Genomic DNA, 17,381 nt, shown 5'->3' with positions numbered 1-17,381 from the left:
CGGGGAAGGAAGCGGGCAGTCGCGATTGGCCTCGATGCATCAAAGCGTCGGGGCCTGCCCGGCCGCCCCGCTGTTGCAGCCGTTGATTAGCTCCCGACCCCGGACGTCACATCACTTGGTGGGCGCGTGAATCTGAGAAAAAGGAATGCCTCTCTGATTCTGCATCTGACCTGCGTCAAGAAATGGGTCGCCCAGCCCTCGATGAAAGGCCGACAGGCTGAGCAAGGCGGCCGACGCCGTACAAAGTCTGTCGTCGCTCGCCTTTCGAGTTTCCCCGCCGAAGCTTCTCTTGCAGCATCGGTGAAGCCCGGCTTTGACCTTGTTGCTTGAGGTTCAGGATGTGCGAAGACACGGATGACCCTCGCGCGTCCCCAGGCTCTGCTGAAGGGGAGCGACCGCTCGAGGTTGACCAAGATGTAGGCCGTGCAAGTCCTCAGGCGTACCATGCTGACTTGCACCAGAATGCAGACGCCGACTCAACCATTGACGAACGCATGTGAGTGCCCTGCCGTGTTCGCGAAACGTGCTGACGAGGGAGATCGTCGTACACGGCAACGTTGACCTCGAGCGTCCTCAATTATCCTGAGGAGCATGGACGACGATACCACGCTTATCGACCGGGATGTAAGTATATCGGCTCGTTGGATTGCTTGCCGCAGCTGACAGCGGCCATCAGCTTACTTTGCCCCCAACGATGAGGTATGACGATGCCACCGGTTCGAGCCAAACCTGACAGCTTTGAAGGATGAGAGCGACCGCCTTGACTTTACCCACGCGTTGATTCGAAAGACTCTCGATGAGGAGCTCTACCTGGCCCCGCTACAGAAGGAGAAGGTCCACAGGATTCTCGACATTGGGACCGGCACAGGGATTTGTGAGGTCTCCTTTGCGCAGGTCTGGAGTCGTGCTAATGGCAGCTATACAGGGGCGATTGAGATGGGCGATGAGTTCGATCATGCAGAGGTGCCGTTCTTTCCCTCTAGCAACAGTTCTCTGCTAAAGCCAGCAGGTCATCGGCAACGACTTGAGTGCGATTCAGCCAGAGTGGTGCGCACATCACACCGCTTGTTGAGCGGCTCACTGACACTGACAGGACCCCGCCGAATGTTAAATTCGAGATTGACGACGTCGAAAGCCCATGGCTGCACCCTTCCAAGTTTGACTTCATTTTCAGTCGGTACTTGGCTGGATCAATCGGCGATTGGCCCAAGCTGGTGGGAAATGTTTATGAGTGAGTTGCTCTCCTCTTGCAGCAAGACTTTTCGCTAACAAGTGGCAGCAACTTGAACCCCGGAGGATGGGCCGAATTTCAAGACTATGACTTCCTGTTCAAGTCCGACGACGGCTCTTATAAGGAAGAACACCACACCTGGCAATGGAACAACCAGTTCATCGACGCGACCGTGAGTATAGGACGGGAATCTCGCCCAGGGCCTAAACTCGAGCAATGGGTCAGGGATGCCGGATTCGTAAACGTCCGCCATTTCGTGCACAAGTGGCCGATTGGCCCCTGGCCCAAGGACGCCTATTACAAAGACATTGGCATGTGCAACCTCATCCAGCTGCTAGATGGGCTTGAAGCGTTTACCCTGCGCGTCTTTTGCGGCGTGCTCCAATGGCCCGAGGCGAAGGTGCTCGTCATGCTGGCCAAGGTGCGCGCAGAACTGAAAGCTGGCACCTTCCACTCCTATGGCAACTTGTAAGTGATGTCCCCCATCGGCCTCGTGAGTAGCAACTGAAGTTCGCAGCCATGTGGTATACGGCCAGAAAGCGTAGGCGCGATGGTTTTGTAGTAATGGTAATGATACAACTGGTCTGCAATCATTTGTCCGGTCCCATTTGAATGCCGATGCTAGCGGGACTGATCGGCACTAACAGCGCCAGTGCGGGCCGCCGTCCTAGCATACCGGCCCCACCCGGCGTCGCTTCCGGGGCGGGGCACCGACACGTCCTGGCAGTTCGTCCGATGCATCAACCCACTCACCGCAGCCAACCATGCAGCAGCCCCGGCTGGTTGCGCCCGTCTCACCTATTCTGGGTAATTCACTCGGCGCATACCCCGTGCTTACCACCAACGCAGGGTAGTATCGAGAGCCCAAGCTGGTATCTCCATAGGCGTACAGCAACCGTCACCATCACTCGAACGATGCGGTCACTATTAATAATCGCAGCTGCTCCATCCGCGTTTGATCCGTCCCTCATGATGTGCCAATAACTCTGCTCGTTGCGCCTCACGTATACCAAGCCATGGCTGTGGACTCGACTCTGGCCGTTCTGGTCGCTGTCGCTCTGCTGACGGGTCTGTTTCTCACATCGAGGGCCAAAAATGACAGACCACCGAAGCCTCTCAAGTTGCCCATCATCGGTGACCTCCACAATTCACCGATAGAGAGGCCAATGCTGAACTGGGATGCATGGACCAGAGCCCAGGGACCGGTCGGGACGCCGAAGCTCTTTGGCATCATGCCGTTCGTGGTGCTCAACACAGCCGAGGCGGCGACGGAGCTGTTCGGCAAGCGCAGTGCCCTCTATAGCAACCGGCCGAGCTCTGTGAGCATGGAGATGATTACCGATTCGGCGCCAGGCAAGTCGAGGATGACGTTGATGCATGACTACGACGCACACTTGAAGTTACATCACCGCATGCTGTCGCCGAGCCTTGGAGCCGTGGCTGCGCCGAGGGTCCAGCCACTCATGGAGCTGGAGTCGAGGCAGCTGCTCAGAGATGCTGTCAATGCTGTGCAAGAAAGCGGACGGACGGTGATGAGCAGCACGGAGCTCTACCCGCTGCTGGAGCGGACCCAGGCCAGCGTCATCCTCGGACTGCACTACGGCATACGGGTGCCAGCTCACAGCGATCCTCTCTTCACGGAGATCCTCCACGTTCAGCACAAAGTAACCTACGTTGCCGCCAACCCCAGTCTCGTCGACTTTATCCCGCCCCTGAGGCATATCCCCGCGATCATCTCCCCTTGGCATCGTGCTGCGAACAAGCTCTTCATTGAGCAACGAGATCTCTACCTTCGTCTTGTAGAAATCGCAGTGAACGAGCCTGGCTGGAACGCCACGAAGCAGGCACGCGCTATCGCCGCCAAGAATCCTGATACTGAGGCTGTGCCGGATCTGGACCTCGCCTTCACGCTGGCGACCAGTATTTCGGGCGGGATGGAGACGAGCCCGAGACAGACGCTGTGGCTTCTGGTCGCTGCGCATGCCAACCCGGGCTTTGTGGCAAAGGCACACGCTGTCTTGGACCAATTTGTTGGTAGGGACCGCTTGCCGCGGTTCGCAGACCGATCGAATCTGATGTACATTGATGCAATAGTTTCGGAAGTGGTGCGTTGGAGGCCAATCGCGCCGGGCAGCATCCCCAGGAGAGCGGATCGGGAAGACGAGATTTTTGGCACGCCCATCGTCAAGGGAGCGACTCTGTTTGCTAATGCCTGGGCCATTGGCCGCGACGACAAGGTCTTTGACGAATCACTCGGTGATCTGGACTCATTCGTTCCAGAGAGGTGGCTAGACGAAGAGGGAAAGCTTCGTACGGACCTCCCGTTGGCGGGTTTTGGGCATGGAAGACGAAGCTGCTTGGGGAAGAGGGTGGCTCTCGACAACACCTTCATGATTGTTGCGAGTCTGCTGTGGGCCTTTGAGGTTGCACCCGTTGGCCAGGTTGATTCGATGGCTATGGAGGTCGCGGGATTCATGACGGCGCCCTCAGAGTTCAAATTTAGTCTGAAACCTCGAGGCAAGTGGGTTCAGGAGGTCATTCAGAGAGAGTGGGATGTCTCGGAGACGGACCTGAGCAAGCTCATGGGACCTTGGGTGGATGTTGAGACTTCCTAGGTCAATTGAAGCAGATGCCTCTTGCCATCGGAGTCAATTGACGTGAATTGATGGTGGTTCACGAATGCCGCTGGGATGTTCAAGCCATTCTCGACTCATCAAGGCAGTCCTGGTAAGTGAGTGTCTTGGCTCGTGTCATCGCATCTCACATCGTCACTTCTCCGCATCTTCTCGCCGGGTCTGGCCTCACTGAAGCCCGTGAGACAAGCTCAAAGCCGTGTTGACCTGGTCCAGGCTCGGCATGATGTCCGCTGGAGAAAGCCAAGATTCGGCACGAGCATCAAATGACTCGTCGATCGTGGGAACTTTCGTTTGCGTGAATCGCGAGCATTCAGTGGAAGAACGTCTCTCGAGAGTTTGAAGCCGTTTGGAATGAGGCCTGGGACGGGACTTGATTTGAAAACAGTCTGGCGCCGAACAACGCCGGCTATCCATTCTTAGTCTGTGCTAAGTATCTTGTACGCTAAATAGATGATGCTCAAAGAAACGCTTCGCCCTGCCAAATCCAAATCAAAGCCAGCCCGAGTCCTGAACCCGTGTTTTCAGGATGCATGTATTCTTATGGCGGCCGGAAAACCTGGGAGGGATGATGAGATGACAGGCTGGAGACCGAATGATCAGACATCACTTACACTTTTGAAACTCCAGCGTCGGATGTACCCTAACCAGAACCACAGACGCAGCCTTCGCGGAGCGCGGGGTTGACATTGGGAAAGGGGAAGCACTGGCGGCCCTCGGCTTCGCAGTTTTCGCCAGAGACACCGCAGTTGCTGTCTGTGCAAGGGCCGGTGAACTGGGCGGCGGAGGCCGCGACGAGGGCGAGAACTGTGATGAAGATGCCGCGCATATTGACTGATGTGTGTGGTGGTGGTGTGTGAAGAAGGTGAGGTTGACAGTTTTGGCTGAAGGCTGTTCGGATGAAGACTAAGCTTGATGATGGTGGTGGTTGATGATGGATAAGATGAGTTTGAAGCTGAGCGTCTGTGTTGATTATATACTTTGGCCTGCTTGTCGGACAAGTCCATGAAATTGAAGTGTGTGATATTTATGGGAACTTCATTGCTTGGCTCTTGACCAGTCAACATTGGCATGCGAAAGCCCAGCCTCCTAGCATCTTGGGCAATTGTAAAGTGCGGCTTCAAGATAGGCCAGGCCCAGGGGTTTCAATGCAACTTGTGTTCCCGCTTGCCAAGCGTTTCTATGGGTTCTGGATGTCCTGGTGAGGCCTGTACAAATTGCCTTTAGGACGTGATTGGGACGATACTCTACGCTCAGTGCTTAGGCCAGCTGCGGGCCACATTGCTGCATCAAAGAGCCATAGGAATGCGTCTAGCCCCTGGCTCTTCTCACGAATTCTCTGTAAGTTGATTTGATAGCCTCCCAGAGAAATTGCCTGACCTCTCTGCTCGATAACCTCGTACGGTTCATCTTTGCCCCTTACCCATCATGCCTCCAACCCCTTTGCTATGAATATACCCAGAATCGTCTTGTCTATTTTGGAGGTCTGCGTTGAGGCTCGGCCTCGGACGTCGGGCGGTGCAATCGGCTGGTGGCCCGAGGACTTGGCAGCAGCTTGGCGGGTTTTGGGTATTATCGGTTTCTTAGGGGGGCCATCGCGGCGGCAATTGGGGGACTATCCGTCTGGCGATGAAGGAGAACAAAAAAAAAAAAGCTTTCAGGCTGCGGTCTCGCCGCATTCTTGGCGATGAACGTTTCAATTATCTCTTGGCTTCTCGTTGTGAGCGGGACTTTGTCCGCGTCTCAGACGGAGAAGGGGAGGTGAGGTGCCTTTATTTAGACGAAGGTCGCTCTCCCGGACGGCCCATGGGGTTGGCATTCGATGAGTTGTCTCTCGATGAACCCCCACGCTCGAAAAATAGGTTCCAATCGTGAGAGTTGATCGTCAAAATAGCACAAAAGGGGGCTCGACCCTTGCCTAGACGTCTTGGGCGCTGCAGTTGCTCCGCATCTTGTGTGTGGTCCAGCGAGTCAGCGATCGCCCTGGCAGCCAATGCAACCAAAGGCTCATTCTTGAAACGCCCCGACGGGAATGGAATGAAACGGCCTGGGGTCGGGAATCTCGCCCATGGGCGCGCTGCCGTACGAATGTCCTCACGTCGATCCCGCCCCCACAGCATCCTGGGGTTGCTGGCAATGACATGCTGGTCTGATTCAATAACTGTCAAGGGCGGAGCAATACGGAGAACTGGGGTTTGGGTCGTCGGGACTTTTCGGACTGGACGTTGTGCACTTCTCGAGGGTCCTGGCGCGCTCCATCTAGGTGAGTGGGCTCCGGACTTCGACAGCGCGGATCGGACGCACAGCGGGCAATGCCCGGGACGCACAGCCCGGAGCAGAACGGCGATGTGGGTCTCGGCGCCGAAGCTTCTGTGGGGTAGGTATGTGCCGACACTGCGGGGCTTATTGTCGGATGGAGCATCTCATCGGATGTCGACATGCACAGAAACGGCTTCTTTCTGGCGCATTGGCAAGCCGACGTGGGTCTTGCCGACGAGTTCTGCATGAGGCACACCGATGACACTTTTCGTTGCTACCGACATGGGCTTTCCAAGTGATACACCTTCACAGAAGCCATCCAGAGTTGCGAATAACAGCGCCAATTGCTGCAGCCATTTTAGGGCACGCGATGCCTCCAGATGGACGCCGCCATGAGCCTATCATAGCTGTGTCGCATCAGCCTACTGCTCGGTGAGCACTAACTACCAACTCCATGTCTCAGGCACCAAACGGGATCGCGGCACCGCGCAGGGATGGATCCATAGCCGCCTTCCCCATCGGGACAACAGGAACACCCCCCCGGACACTGATACGCTAGACTGATCTAACCAAATAAACCAAAGTCCCTTTACAATCTACTGCTGGCTGACGATTACAGCTTCACTCTCAGTCGCTGCTGCGCCGCACGACTCGCTACTTATGTTTACGCGAGTAGTCCTGGTGCTGTCCAGTCACGCGCGTCTGATCTCGCTCACTCCTGTTTTCAGATTGGCCTCAGTTCGTACTACAGCGCCGAATGCTCCTCAACGATTGAATTTTGTCCAGCTTCACCGAACAGAGTATCGGCCCAGGCTGCCATACGCGACCTCTCCTTCCTCGTCACGCCGCGATGAAGTCTTCCTGCACCAATGACGACACATTCGGTCCCGTCGTCCACGGTTGTCGTGATGACTTCGACCTGACAATCAAGTTCGAGCAGGTGATCCTGACAATCGTCCCTGCGGCCGTCTTCATTGTTGCTGCCCTGCCGCGCTTATTCGTGCTTCTCCGCAGGCCCAGAGTTGCAGCTGGTCCCAAGTTCCAGTGGCTGAAAATCGCAAGTGCTGCTCACCTTCATTTCTGCGCCTTGTCTGACCACCAACCAGTTCTTCATCGCCGCATACGCGGGACTTCGGCTTCATCAACTGGTTTTGACCAGCCGCAGCACGTCATGGACAACGACTACGTCAGTCGCATCGGATGCGATGGTATTCGCTGTCGGTCTTGCGATGATGCCGTTGTCGTTTTTGGAGCATGCCCGTTCTCCCCGGCCATCAACTCTGCTCAGCATCTTCCTTCTGGTGACGTTCGTTCTCGATGTTCCGCTTTCACGAACGCTGTGGCTTTCGGCAGGGTCTGATGCCGGCCGTCAGCAAGCCTACACCTCCCTCGCATCACTTGTCTTGAAGGCTGCAATTTTGGTCGTGGAGTCTCACCAAAAGCCCCTGGCATGGTACGTCGACCAGAAACCGCAGGGTCCCGAAGCGTATGGCGGCATCATCAAGTTGGCTTCGTTCTTCTGGTTGAACGGCCTCTTCATCAAGGGATACCGTAAAATTCTCACAATCAGCGACCTCTACCTCCTCGACGATGCTATGACGGCCGAGGTCCTGCACGCAAAGTTTGAGCCTCACTATGCGAGAAACAACAACGTCGGCAAGTCGCACCCCCTCGCCAGAAGCTTGTTTCGTACCCTCGCGATCCCCTTGATCCTGCCGGTCGTCCCTCGGGCCCTTCGAATCGGATTCATGTTTGGACAGCCCCTTTTGATTCAAGGTCTCCTGAGCTATCTAGTAGAGCCTGCAGACTCTTCGTCGCTGAACAAGGGTTACGCATTCATCGGCGCGGCGTTCTTCATCTACGTCGGCATGGCAGCCTGTCAGGCGCTGCACTTTTACCTGCACGAACGGTCTCTCTTCATGGTCAGGGGAGTGCTAGCGTCTGCTGTGTACCGCAAGACGACAGTCCTGAAGCTGTCCGCCGCAGACGACTCTGCGGCCTTGACGCTCATGAACGCCGACGTGGAGCGCTTCAAGGGCGGCATCCAGCATTTCCACGAATACTGGGCGAATCCCATCGAGATTGCAATCGCATGCTGGCTACTCGAGCGCCAGATCGGTGCTGCCTTTGTGTCACCCATCATTCTTGTCATCATCTGCTTCGCAATCGCCGCAGTCATTGCCGGCGTGTCAGCGTCTCGTCAGGCAGTGTGGATGAAGGCTATACAGAAGCGGGTGGGCGTGACGTCCAAGTCCATCTCGAGTATGAAGGCGCTAAAGATTTCTGCCATGACTGGCCCGGTGGAGAAGTTGATTCTCAAACTGCGGCTCCAGGATCTTCATGATGGCGGCCGGTGGCGCTCCATGATCATCTGCGCTGTCGCTGCTTCTTTCACGCCAACCCTACTCGGGCCGACGGTGGCATTTGCGACGACCTCGTCGACTCTGGATGTTACTCGCATCTTTACGTCCATCGCTTACTTGATGCTCATCGCTGGCCCCTTGGGACTGCTGCTGCAAACGTTCCCGATGATGACTGGAGCATTCGCCTGTTTGGGCCGTATCCAAGCATATCTGAACAAGGAAGCGCGAGTGGATTTCCGCAAGACCCCTGAATCGATGCCCCCAGCTAAGCAGAATGGGAATGTTCCGGCGGACTCTAAGGCCACCGCGATTACAGTCACGCAAGGCTCCTTTGGCTGGGAACAGGGAAAGAACGTCTTGGAGAAGATCGACATCAAGATTCCCGCCTCTTCTCTCACCATCATTGTGGGACCTATTGCCTCTGGAAAGTCGACTTTGTTGAAGGCCTTTCTAGGCGAGACACCATACAATTCCGGTGAAGTCGCTTTTGGAGTCAGCTGCCGCAACGTGGGCTACTGCGACCAGTCCCCTTTCCTCTACAACGACACGGTCAAGGCCAACATCATTGGGCACTCTGCCCTGGACCCGGAGCGCTACAAACAAGTCATCGACGCCACCATGTTGTCCGCAGACCTAGCAACGTTGCCCAAAGGTGACCGCACCAAGATTGGCAGCAACGGCGTCACACTGAGCGGAGGCCAAAGACAACGAGTTGCCCTCGCGCGCGCCCTCTACCTGGAGACCGAGATTCTCATCCTCGACGACATTCTGAGCGGCCTCGATGCCACCACAGAGGAGCATGTTTTCCGCCGCGTGTTTGGTCCTGATGGCATCGTTCGCCGCAGAGGGGTCACAGCAGTGCTCTGCACTCACTCGGTCCGGCACCTTCCTTCAGCAAACCACATCATAGCCCTCGGTACAGACTGCACCGTGGTCGAACAAGGCTCTTTCGCCGACTTGAAAAACAACGGAAAATACATTGAGAGCCTCAAGGTTTCGGAGGAAAAGGCTGCTTCCAGGGGTGCCGACGACGACGACGAAGATGAACCTGAGCCTATCGCTCTGACAAAGACAAAGACTGCCGAGTCCGTCTTGGAGAAGGAGGCGGACAAGGCGCGCCAGGTGGGGGACACGTCGGTCTACGGACACTGGTTCGGCACCATGTCGCCGCTGGTACTTGCTGGATACTTCTTCTGGTGCACCGCCTACGGCTTCAACCAGGCCTTTCCCAACATCTGGCTCAAGATCTGGTCTGAGGACATTGTGTCACCGGATCCGAAGCATGGGAAAGCATACTACTTGGGCATATACGCCCTCCTCGAAGTGCTGTGTCTCGTCTCCTTGATCATGGTCATATTCATCTGCTTGAGAATCATGATCTACCAGTCAGGGGCCAAGCTTCACCAACAGAGCCTGCGGACCCTCATCGGCGCGCCTTTGAGGTACCTGACAGTGACTGACGCCGGCACCATCACTGGGCTTTTTGCTCAAGACATCAACCTGATTGACGGAGAGCTTCCCATGGCGTTCATCAACTTTTCTTTTGGGCTGTTCACTGCGATCGGGATGCTGTTCATCATTGCAACCACATCACCCTGGCTGGTTATCACCTACCCGTTCCTCATCGGGGTCGTAGTCGCGGTGCAGAGGTTCTACCTGCGGACGTCGAGGCAGCTGCGGCTATTGGATCTCGAGGCAAAGGGTCCTCTCTAGTAAGTCACATGTCTCTTGAACTCACTCACCTCAGCTAACCATCAATCCAGCTCTCACTTCATCGACACTCTCAAGGGCCTGGCCACCGTGCGAGCATTGGGCTTCATACCCACCGACATCTCGGTCAACAACCGTCTACTCGACACCAGCCAAAGGCCAGCGTATCAGCTTGCCCTCATCCAGCGTTGGCTGGCGCTCGTTTTGAGGCTCATTGTTGCCGCCATCGCGATTCTTGTTGTCACTCTGTCGACGCAGCTGCGAGCGGACTCCGGATACACAGGAGCAACTCTCGTGACTATCATGCGGCTGAGTGACACGCTCACCATGCTCGCGTCCTCGTTTACTTCGGTAGAAACCAGTATCGGGGCCGTAGCACGCATCAAGACTTTCCATGAGACAGTCAAGCCCGAGACTGGGCCGGAAGAAGACACTATACCCGAGGAAAGCTGGCCTCAGAAGGGCGCGGTCGAAATCAAGGGCATCTCAGCTTCGTACGGCAACCCCGAGGACCCCAAGTCTATGGATGAACTCGCCATCCGTGATCTCGATCTTACCATCAACGCCGGCGAGACGGTAGCCGTCTGCGGACGCACGGGAAGTGGGAAATCCTCTCTGGTGCTCCTGCTCCTCCGCCTCCTCAACCCTCTTCCAGACTCCGACGGCGACATCACCATCGATTCCCTGCCGGCTAGCAAAATAGACAGAGACGTCCTCCGCCGCCGCATCATCGCTGTCTCCCAAGACCCCATCTTCCTTCCTGACGGCTCGACCATCCAGGACAACCTTGACCCGTTCGGTGAGGCGGATGAAGCAGAATGCAGGAGCGTTCTCGAACAAGTTGGGCTTTCCGCAGCAATCGAGGATCGCGGTGGCCTGTCTGCCGACCTTCCCTCAGATGCTCTCAGCGCGGGTCAGAAGCAGCTCTTCTGCCTTGCGCGGGCCGTTCTCCGCCGCCGTGTCAGGGGGCGCAACGGTGCCGAGGGTGGCATCCTCCTTCTCGACGAAGTCTCGTCAAGCGTCGACAAGGCCACCGAGGTGGAGATGCACAATGTCATCCAACGCGAGTTCAAGGGGTACACCGTCATCATGGTGTCTCACCGGCTGGACACTGTAATGGATTGCGATACCATCGTGGTCATGGACAAGGGGCGCGTGGTAGAGAAGGGCGAGCCAGGTGTGTTGAAGGATAAGGAGGGCGGTGTATTTAGGGAGCTTTGGAACGCTAGTAGGACATCCGAGGAGTGATGAACGTGTTGGAACGTAGGATATGGATTGTAATGTTGACCTTGGCTTCTCGGAGTGAGCGGCGGTGATACCCTCAACTCAATGACTTGGAGAGGCCGGTGTGAGCCGGCTGTATTGTTGATGAGACTATTTACAATTTGTCCAGACCTTCGTCGCCATATTGCTATTTTGAAGTGAGATTAATGCTCATAGCCATTGCCATGGCTCGCTGAACATTGACAAGTCATCAGTGGCCATCCTTCAGATGTCCATCTCAGCAGCAGCTACCAAGAGCACCTTCTCTATTTCCAGTTTGAACGGACACTCCTTCCTCCTCTCTCGACTCTGGAAACTTCTAGGTACGGAAAGCACGTGGGCCGCGACGGGAGTGCCTCAGTCGGCACGGGAGCTCTTGCCTCTGACCGCCCTCCCGCACTTGCTTCTTCCCGTGGAAAGGGACAGAGCTGCTAATGCTCCTTCCGCTTCAACACACGCAAAGCTCTGACCGACAGTTGCCTGCGTCGAAACCTTCTCGCTTCCATCTTGGGGGCCATCCTGCCTTGGCGGAAACAAACTCAGGAATCCCCGGCCTCGATGGCACAGCATCGACGTCATGCCTGCACTGATAAGGCCTCGGAGTCTCCTATCATCATCATCTAAACTGTCAATCTGAGGGGAAAAGTCAATCACTCCAGCCAAAGGGACGAACATCGCAAAGGACCTGACTCTTGCAAAGTCGCAAAAGTCCATGGTTTAATCTCGATTCATCGAGCGATCCCGTGTCAACCTGCCCAGAGCGGAAGAAGAGCGGCTCCCGGTAACGTCATGGCATTCCAATGATGTGCAGTACACCAAACTGACGGGAAGTGAAAAAAGGGGTCTGCCAGGCCCCGGTGCGACCGTGCAACCGATGTCAGACGGCCGGCGGGCTTGTCGCTCGGCCAGGGGTTTGGGAGATCATGTTCATGGTGGTGTTGGGCAAACGGGCTGGCTGGCTGCGAATAGCTGGGGAGCGCAAGCGCGGAAGCTTGCTCTCGAACCGTTTCCGCGGGGAAGACAGGCCGTCTCACACACTCACACACACACACACCAACGCACCAACACACCAACACACCAACACTCGCGTTCCTTTCGCTTCGGGTGCGGACGATCACTGGCAAATCCCCCTTAAACGTCACGGAACGTTTGGGACAGAGGAATGGGAAAGGGATCGTCGAAAGGGTGCGCAATTTACGCGAGGGGGAGACTGAACCGACCGGCGCGCCGTTCTTGGTTGCACGGATCGGCAGCCGGGCAGGACACACATCCTAACGTCGTCCGTCCGTTATCCGCAACAACCTGCCATCTCGAGCAATTTCTCCTTTCTTTCTATCTCTGGTTGGGAACGAGGTTTTGCTTTTCCTGAACCCTCAGACCGGACGATGGGAAGGCGTTCCCGGGAGGGCATCCGTCGTCTTGGTTAGCTGGTCGGACAGCATACCCGGCCAGGATAAGGTGGCCATTGCAGATTGGCCACTTGGAATGAAGCGCACGGCTGAGCTGGAATGGGTGGTATGTCACTAGGCGGTGAGCAGCGGTCACCGACTGCGCCGACGAGGGATGCCGGTACAGCGACGTCACATGCTGAGCGCCCTGCAGACGTGCAGAGTGCAGACGCCAGTTCACCTCTGTCGCTTCCATCCTCAGCGATTGGGAGCCCGGCGAGTCAGCTCAGCTCAGCCAGTGACCGTCGAGTAGTTGCGCCCAACCAACTCGGCTGGGAACCCCGGGATCGGAGGAGAAGGAGCTGTTTGCTCGGCGGAAGCTGGGAGCTCTCGCTGGCCAGTGTCAGCTACGCACTCCGACGACGAGCTGCCTGAGGCAATTTTGCATTCACATTCAATTGACAAACCGACCAATCACAAGACGGCGATAACGGCGCAAAAGCGACAGCCAATGGGCGAAGAGGACCCTGCATCGATTGATTAAGCGCAGGGATGCTGAAGCATGGCATGCAGCAAGGATACCCTTTGGGGACTAGCGCGTCTGTGCTCGTCGAAAAGTGGTCCGTTATCTCGATTCGCGGCGCCCGATTGTCCACTCCCAGCAAGACGGATCGCTGGAGACGGGACTGGCTGGCAAGACTGGAATTCACGGCGCTGTCTCGTCTTCGTTTGCTGCTGCTGCGAGGCACCGAGCCAGAAATCCCCTCACTCACTGCCGATGCGACCCCAATCCAAAACTCACCGACTTTAACCCACAAGGCGGACGGGACGGCATGCGGCCACCAGTCCACCACCAACCACCAACACGGCACATCTTGCTGGCCTGGCCTGATTCTGATTCTCCCTCTGTGATTATCGCTGAAACCAAAACTCGATAACACCCCGTCGCCACCAGCCCCTTCCCCATTCCCAGCCCTGGCTCTCTCTCGCAGATGAGGCTCGTTTAACGACGACATGTCTCATTTGGGATCATCTGGGGAAGACCACGTCCCTCGCACGTGAGAGATACCCGCTGTAGGGATGATGGCGGCAACTTGGCAGACCACGACCTTGGGATCCCGGACTTGTCTTGCCTCCAACCGTACCGCTGGCAGCGAGGCGCGAAGCTGGGCAAAAGGAGCGACTGGCCGTTTTGGGAGAGACGATGCAAGTAGATTTTCTTTTTCCTCGCTCTGCTGCCGCCACCCAGACAGAGTCTTGCACCCACGGTACCCGCCGTTTTTCTGCGGCAAGCCTGTTGAAAACTGGCCTGCCACCTGCCCGGCCGTGGGCTTCTCTCGGCCGGCAACACCCACGAACGCACTGAACTCTGAACCGACGATCAAGCGCCCAATCATCTTACAGGGATAACGGGGCGGAATGTCGGTGTCCCATTCGGAAACCTGTCCATGCCAGCCGTGTCAGTGTGCAGCATCTGCTTGACCAATTCTCAGTCTTTGTCGCATCCATTCCGTGGCTCTGTCAGCGTCGCAGCCGCGGTCTACAGAACGTCCTTTGTGTGTTTCGCCTCCTCGTCAAAGCCTCGTCGGGGCTGTCTCTGGCCGGCGGCGGTTTGACGGACCTCGGCCGGACGTTGCTGTCGAAAGAGGATGAGGACCGAAGCCAGAGCCGCCGAGGGGGACGGGATGGCGCGGTGGGGTCGGCCAGATTCCGGGGACACTCCAGTCTTTTTTCTGCTGCGTGAAATCGCGCTGCAAGCCCATGGATGTTGTTAATGCCTAGCGCTTCGGCGACAGCGAAAGGCCACTGGCCACCTGCAGCAACGAACAGACCGTCGTCGCGAGGCTGTGGCAAAAGAAGGGGAACAACCGCGCACTGCACTCTTCCACTCAAACCCCATCAATGCTGCGCAGCGGTCTTGCTTGCTGGGATCCCCGCCACTGAATTCTGTGCGTTCGGGCGAGGCGGCAGGGCCACGAGCGGCCAGCCTGTCGTCTTGGTCGCAACTCCAGGCTGGTGCCACCAAAAACCACGACGACGCGCCGTCGTGGGCGGGGCCTCCCAGCAACCTATTTGCAAATGCCAAGTCAAAGCGAACCCACAAACGGCCCTCATCTCCAGGCTTCTGGAGGCGTTCTGGAGGCAGTGGAGCTCCTCGAGGTTCAGAGGTGGGCTGTCTGTCACTCTGCGGACAAGTTCCACCCCTGGGAGCTGGGCGGCTGGCGAGCTGTTGTCTCTGTTGAAGGTTTTGGGTCCTGCACGATCTTCTTCATTCGGGTCCAGCTCCATCCCCATCTCCATCTCCAGCTGGCCTCTGCTTTCGCTTCGCTTCGCCTTCAGAGGCTTGATGGGCTCGGCTCCGCCAAATCTCCATCGGACGCAGGAATCTCCCTGCGCAGGCACAGTCGGGACGGCTGAGAACGGTGGGGTATCGACGTCGATATCTGTTCAGCTTCGCTCAGTTGTCAGGTTTCGACAGCAGATCCTTCGTCCGTGGCTGGATTGGCTCTTGCTGTTCCAGGAATTTGATGGACACGGAACGAGATCTCTGAGCGTCAACGTTGCACGCCCTGCGTCATATTCACTGCTTGACCTGACTCGGGCCCTTCTCCACGGACCCTGACTACTGAGAGTTTGTTTGGTTCGGTACGTTGCGTGCGGTACTCGTTCGGAGTCTCTGCGAACGCAGACAACGGCGAATGAGCTAGCGAGCAAAACTCCCGTCCTTCTGGTCGACGCCTCAGATCTCAGCCGCCTCAGTGGCCGGGAACCAAATCTCAATTGGCGTTAATGAGCATGAGATCAGTGTGGATAGTGTCACCGAAGAAGCAGCGGCTGCTCAGGAGATTTGCCCACGAGCTACGCTGCCGCTAGAGCAAGTCATGCCGAAGCCATCAGGTTCCGTTATGTGGGCAAAAACCGGCACTCGACGGCTGTCGGCTGCCAGCTGCAGTGCGTCCCGTCTAGTCGTTGCAATCCGCAGCAGCGCAGCTCAGCAGGCGTTGTGCAGCGCAAATGCCCTCAGACATTGCCATGTGGTTATCGCCCGCCGTAAATAGCACGCGAGGATGCTGTGCCACCCACCCCGCCATTTGCCCCCGTTGACAACTGACGGGACGCTTGCGGCGTGCGATGGGTGCAGCTAATTGCACTGACAGGACAGACCGCCTGGCAACCACATCCAAAAGTCAACAATAAGGAGCATCAAGCCTCATTGCTGGAGAGGAGGAGGCCAACCAGGCAAAACCCACTGAAGCTGCCCAGCCAGTCCCGGCCAGCACAGCCAGCGACCAGACGAACAACGGGCAGCCAACTGGGGAGGCTGGAGATCGGAGGAAAGCGAGTCGCGGCGATTGGAAATGAACAGCGTTCGTCTGGTCCAGCGAGCCAGTGTCAGTGGAGGACGGGTCTCCACATTATGGGGAGAAGACGCCCCCGGCTGGATGGCCCAATGCAGCAATTGAGCAGATGGGCGGTGGGTTAACAAGGGAGAGAGACACACTGAGGCTTGTGTTGTGGACGTTGGCCGCGGCGGTCCCTCACGTCACGGACTGTGGACGCCCAGCGCCCTCCACGTCTCCAGGCCCTGCCGCCTCGCGGTTGGCGGTCTGGCAGTTTGACAGGGGACAGCGGACAACGTCTCGATGTATCCTGCAACTGCGACTGGCCTAGGCGCGCCTGCTATGCAACTGCCATGCAACAAACATGGCGATGTTGCAGATGACTGGAGTCGAGCGTCAAGAGAGAGAGTCAGAGGCAGAGTTACATGCCCGAGTCTGTCGCCTCTTGTTGCTGGGTCCCGACCAAACTACGTGCAGCAAATCTGACCTGTCTGTCATCACCAAGAGGGGCACTCAGACCAGGTGTTCCGACGTCGCACAGGACGATTGGATCCCGCCTATCGCGGTGCAGACGCATAAGGTATCCTGCAGGAATGGATGCGCGCACACGCATCAACGCATCGGGATGGGGGAGGAGGAGAGGGAGGGAGGGGGCGGGATCACCATCGGTCCATGGGAGGGGGGGAGCGAAGCCCGTCGACAGCAGTGGATGACAATAGTCAGCTATCACAATGGGCCTACAAGTGCCGTTGAAGAATAAGAGACAAACGACAAAGTGATGGGCAACAGCGACAACAAAGACACATGGTTACAAAATCATCAGGACAAATACAATTGGCCTCGGAGAAACACTACTCGAAAAGAGGCACGACTCTAATCCGGGCAGCATTTTACACGCAGCACGCGTACCCAGCCTGCCTAGGCTTTAATCTCAGGCCGCGCAGTGTTCCATGTCCTGGTCGAAAAACGTCGGTTCAGGAACCCCTGCTTCTTGCTGCTGCTTTCAATACTAGACGAACCCCATCCATGGGAGAAAGTGGAGGATGGATCCCCGAATCCCGATGTGCCCTCTTTTATTTATTTTTTTGCTTTCTTTCTTCAAAGAGGCGCTGGGCAGTGGGAAAGGGACCCATTTTGATGCACGCGTGCGATACGAGCGGCAGCCGGCAAAAAGAATAACAGTGAGAAGAAGA

General features: G+C 56.8%; 4 protein-coding genes across 4 annotated transcripts; 3 read left to right on the top strand and 1 right to left on the bottom strand.

The window, feature by feature from the left end:
- Positions 1-338: 338 nt before the first annotated feature.
- Positions 339-1,776, top strand: CGCS363_v001260 (Secondary metabolism regulator LAE1; the record flags this gene model as incomplete). The annotated part of the gene is made up of 9 exons (XM_036633109.1): positions 339-416; positions 462-496; positions 539-624; positions 677-699; positions 745-963; positions 1,010-1,047; positions 1,094-1,231; positions 1,280-1,699; positions 1,749-1,776. 9 exons carry the CDS (start codon positions 339-341, stop codon positions 1,774-1,776), a joined length of 1,065 nt encoding a protein of 354 aa, XP_036502455.1.
- A 471-nt stretch (positions 1,777-2,247) lies between these two features.
- Positions 2,248-3,846, top strand: ftmP450-2 (Fumitremorgin C synthase; the record flags this gene model as incomplete). The annotated part of the gene is made up of 1 exon (XM_036633108.1): positions 2,248-3,846. The coding sequence occupies one exon, from the start codon at positions 2,248-2,250 to the stop codon at positions 3,844-3,846; it is 1,599 nt and encodes a 532-aa protein (XP_036501431.1).
- A 510-nt stretch (positions 3,847-4,356) lies between these two features.
- On the bottom strand, positions 4,357-4,693 carry CGCS363_v001258 (uncharacterized protein; the record flags this gene model as incomplete). The annotated part of the gene is made up of 2 exons (XM_036633107.1): positions 4,357-4,448; positions 4,513-4,693. 2 exons carry the CDS (start codon positions 4,691-4,693, stop codon positions 4,357-4,359), a joined length of 273 nt encoding a protein of 90 aa, XP_036501430.1.
- A 2,280-nt stretch (positions 4,694-6,973) lies between these two features.
- CGCS363_v001257 (ABC transporter FUM19) lies at positions 6,974-11,444 on the top strand (the record flags this gene model as incomplete). Its single annotated transcript, XM_036633106.1, has 3 exons — positions 6,974-7,429; positions 7,497-10,198; positions 10,250-11,444. The coding sequence occupies 3 exons, from the start codon at positions 6,974-6,976 to the stop codon at positions 11,442-11,444; spliced, it is 4,353 nt and encodes a 1,450-aa protein (XP_036501435.1).
- Between the last annotated feature and the right edge of the window lie 5,937 nt (positions 11,445-17,381).

The sequence above is a fragment of the Colletotrichum siamense genome (genome assembly GCF_013390195.1).
Source record: "Colletotrichum siamense strain Cg363 chromosome Unknown KSG_Cg363_contig01, whole genome shotgun sequence".
NCBI lineage: Eukaryota > Fungi > Ascomycota > Sordariomycetes > Glomerellales > Glomerellaceae > Colletotrichum > Colletotrichum siamense.
The sequence above is the reverse complement of the archived record's forward strand: the minus strand, read 5'-3'. Positions and strand labels throughout refer to the sequence as shown.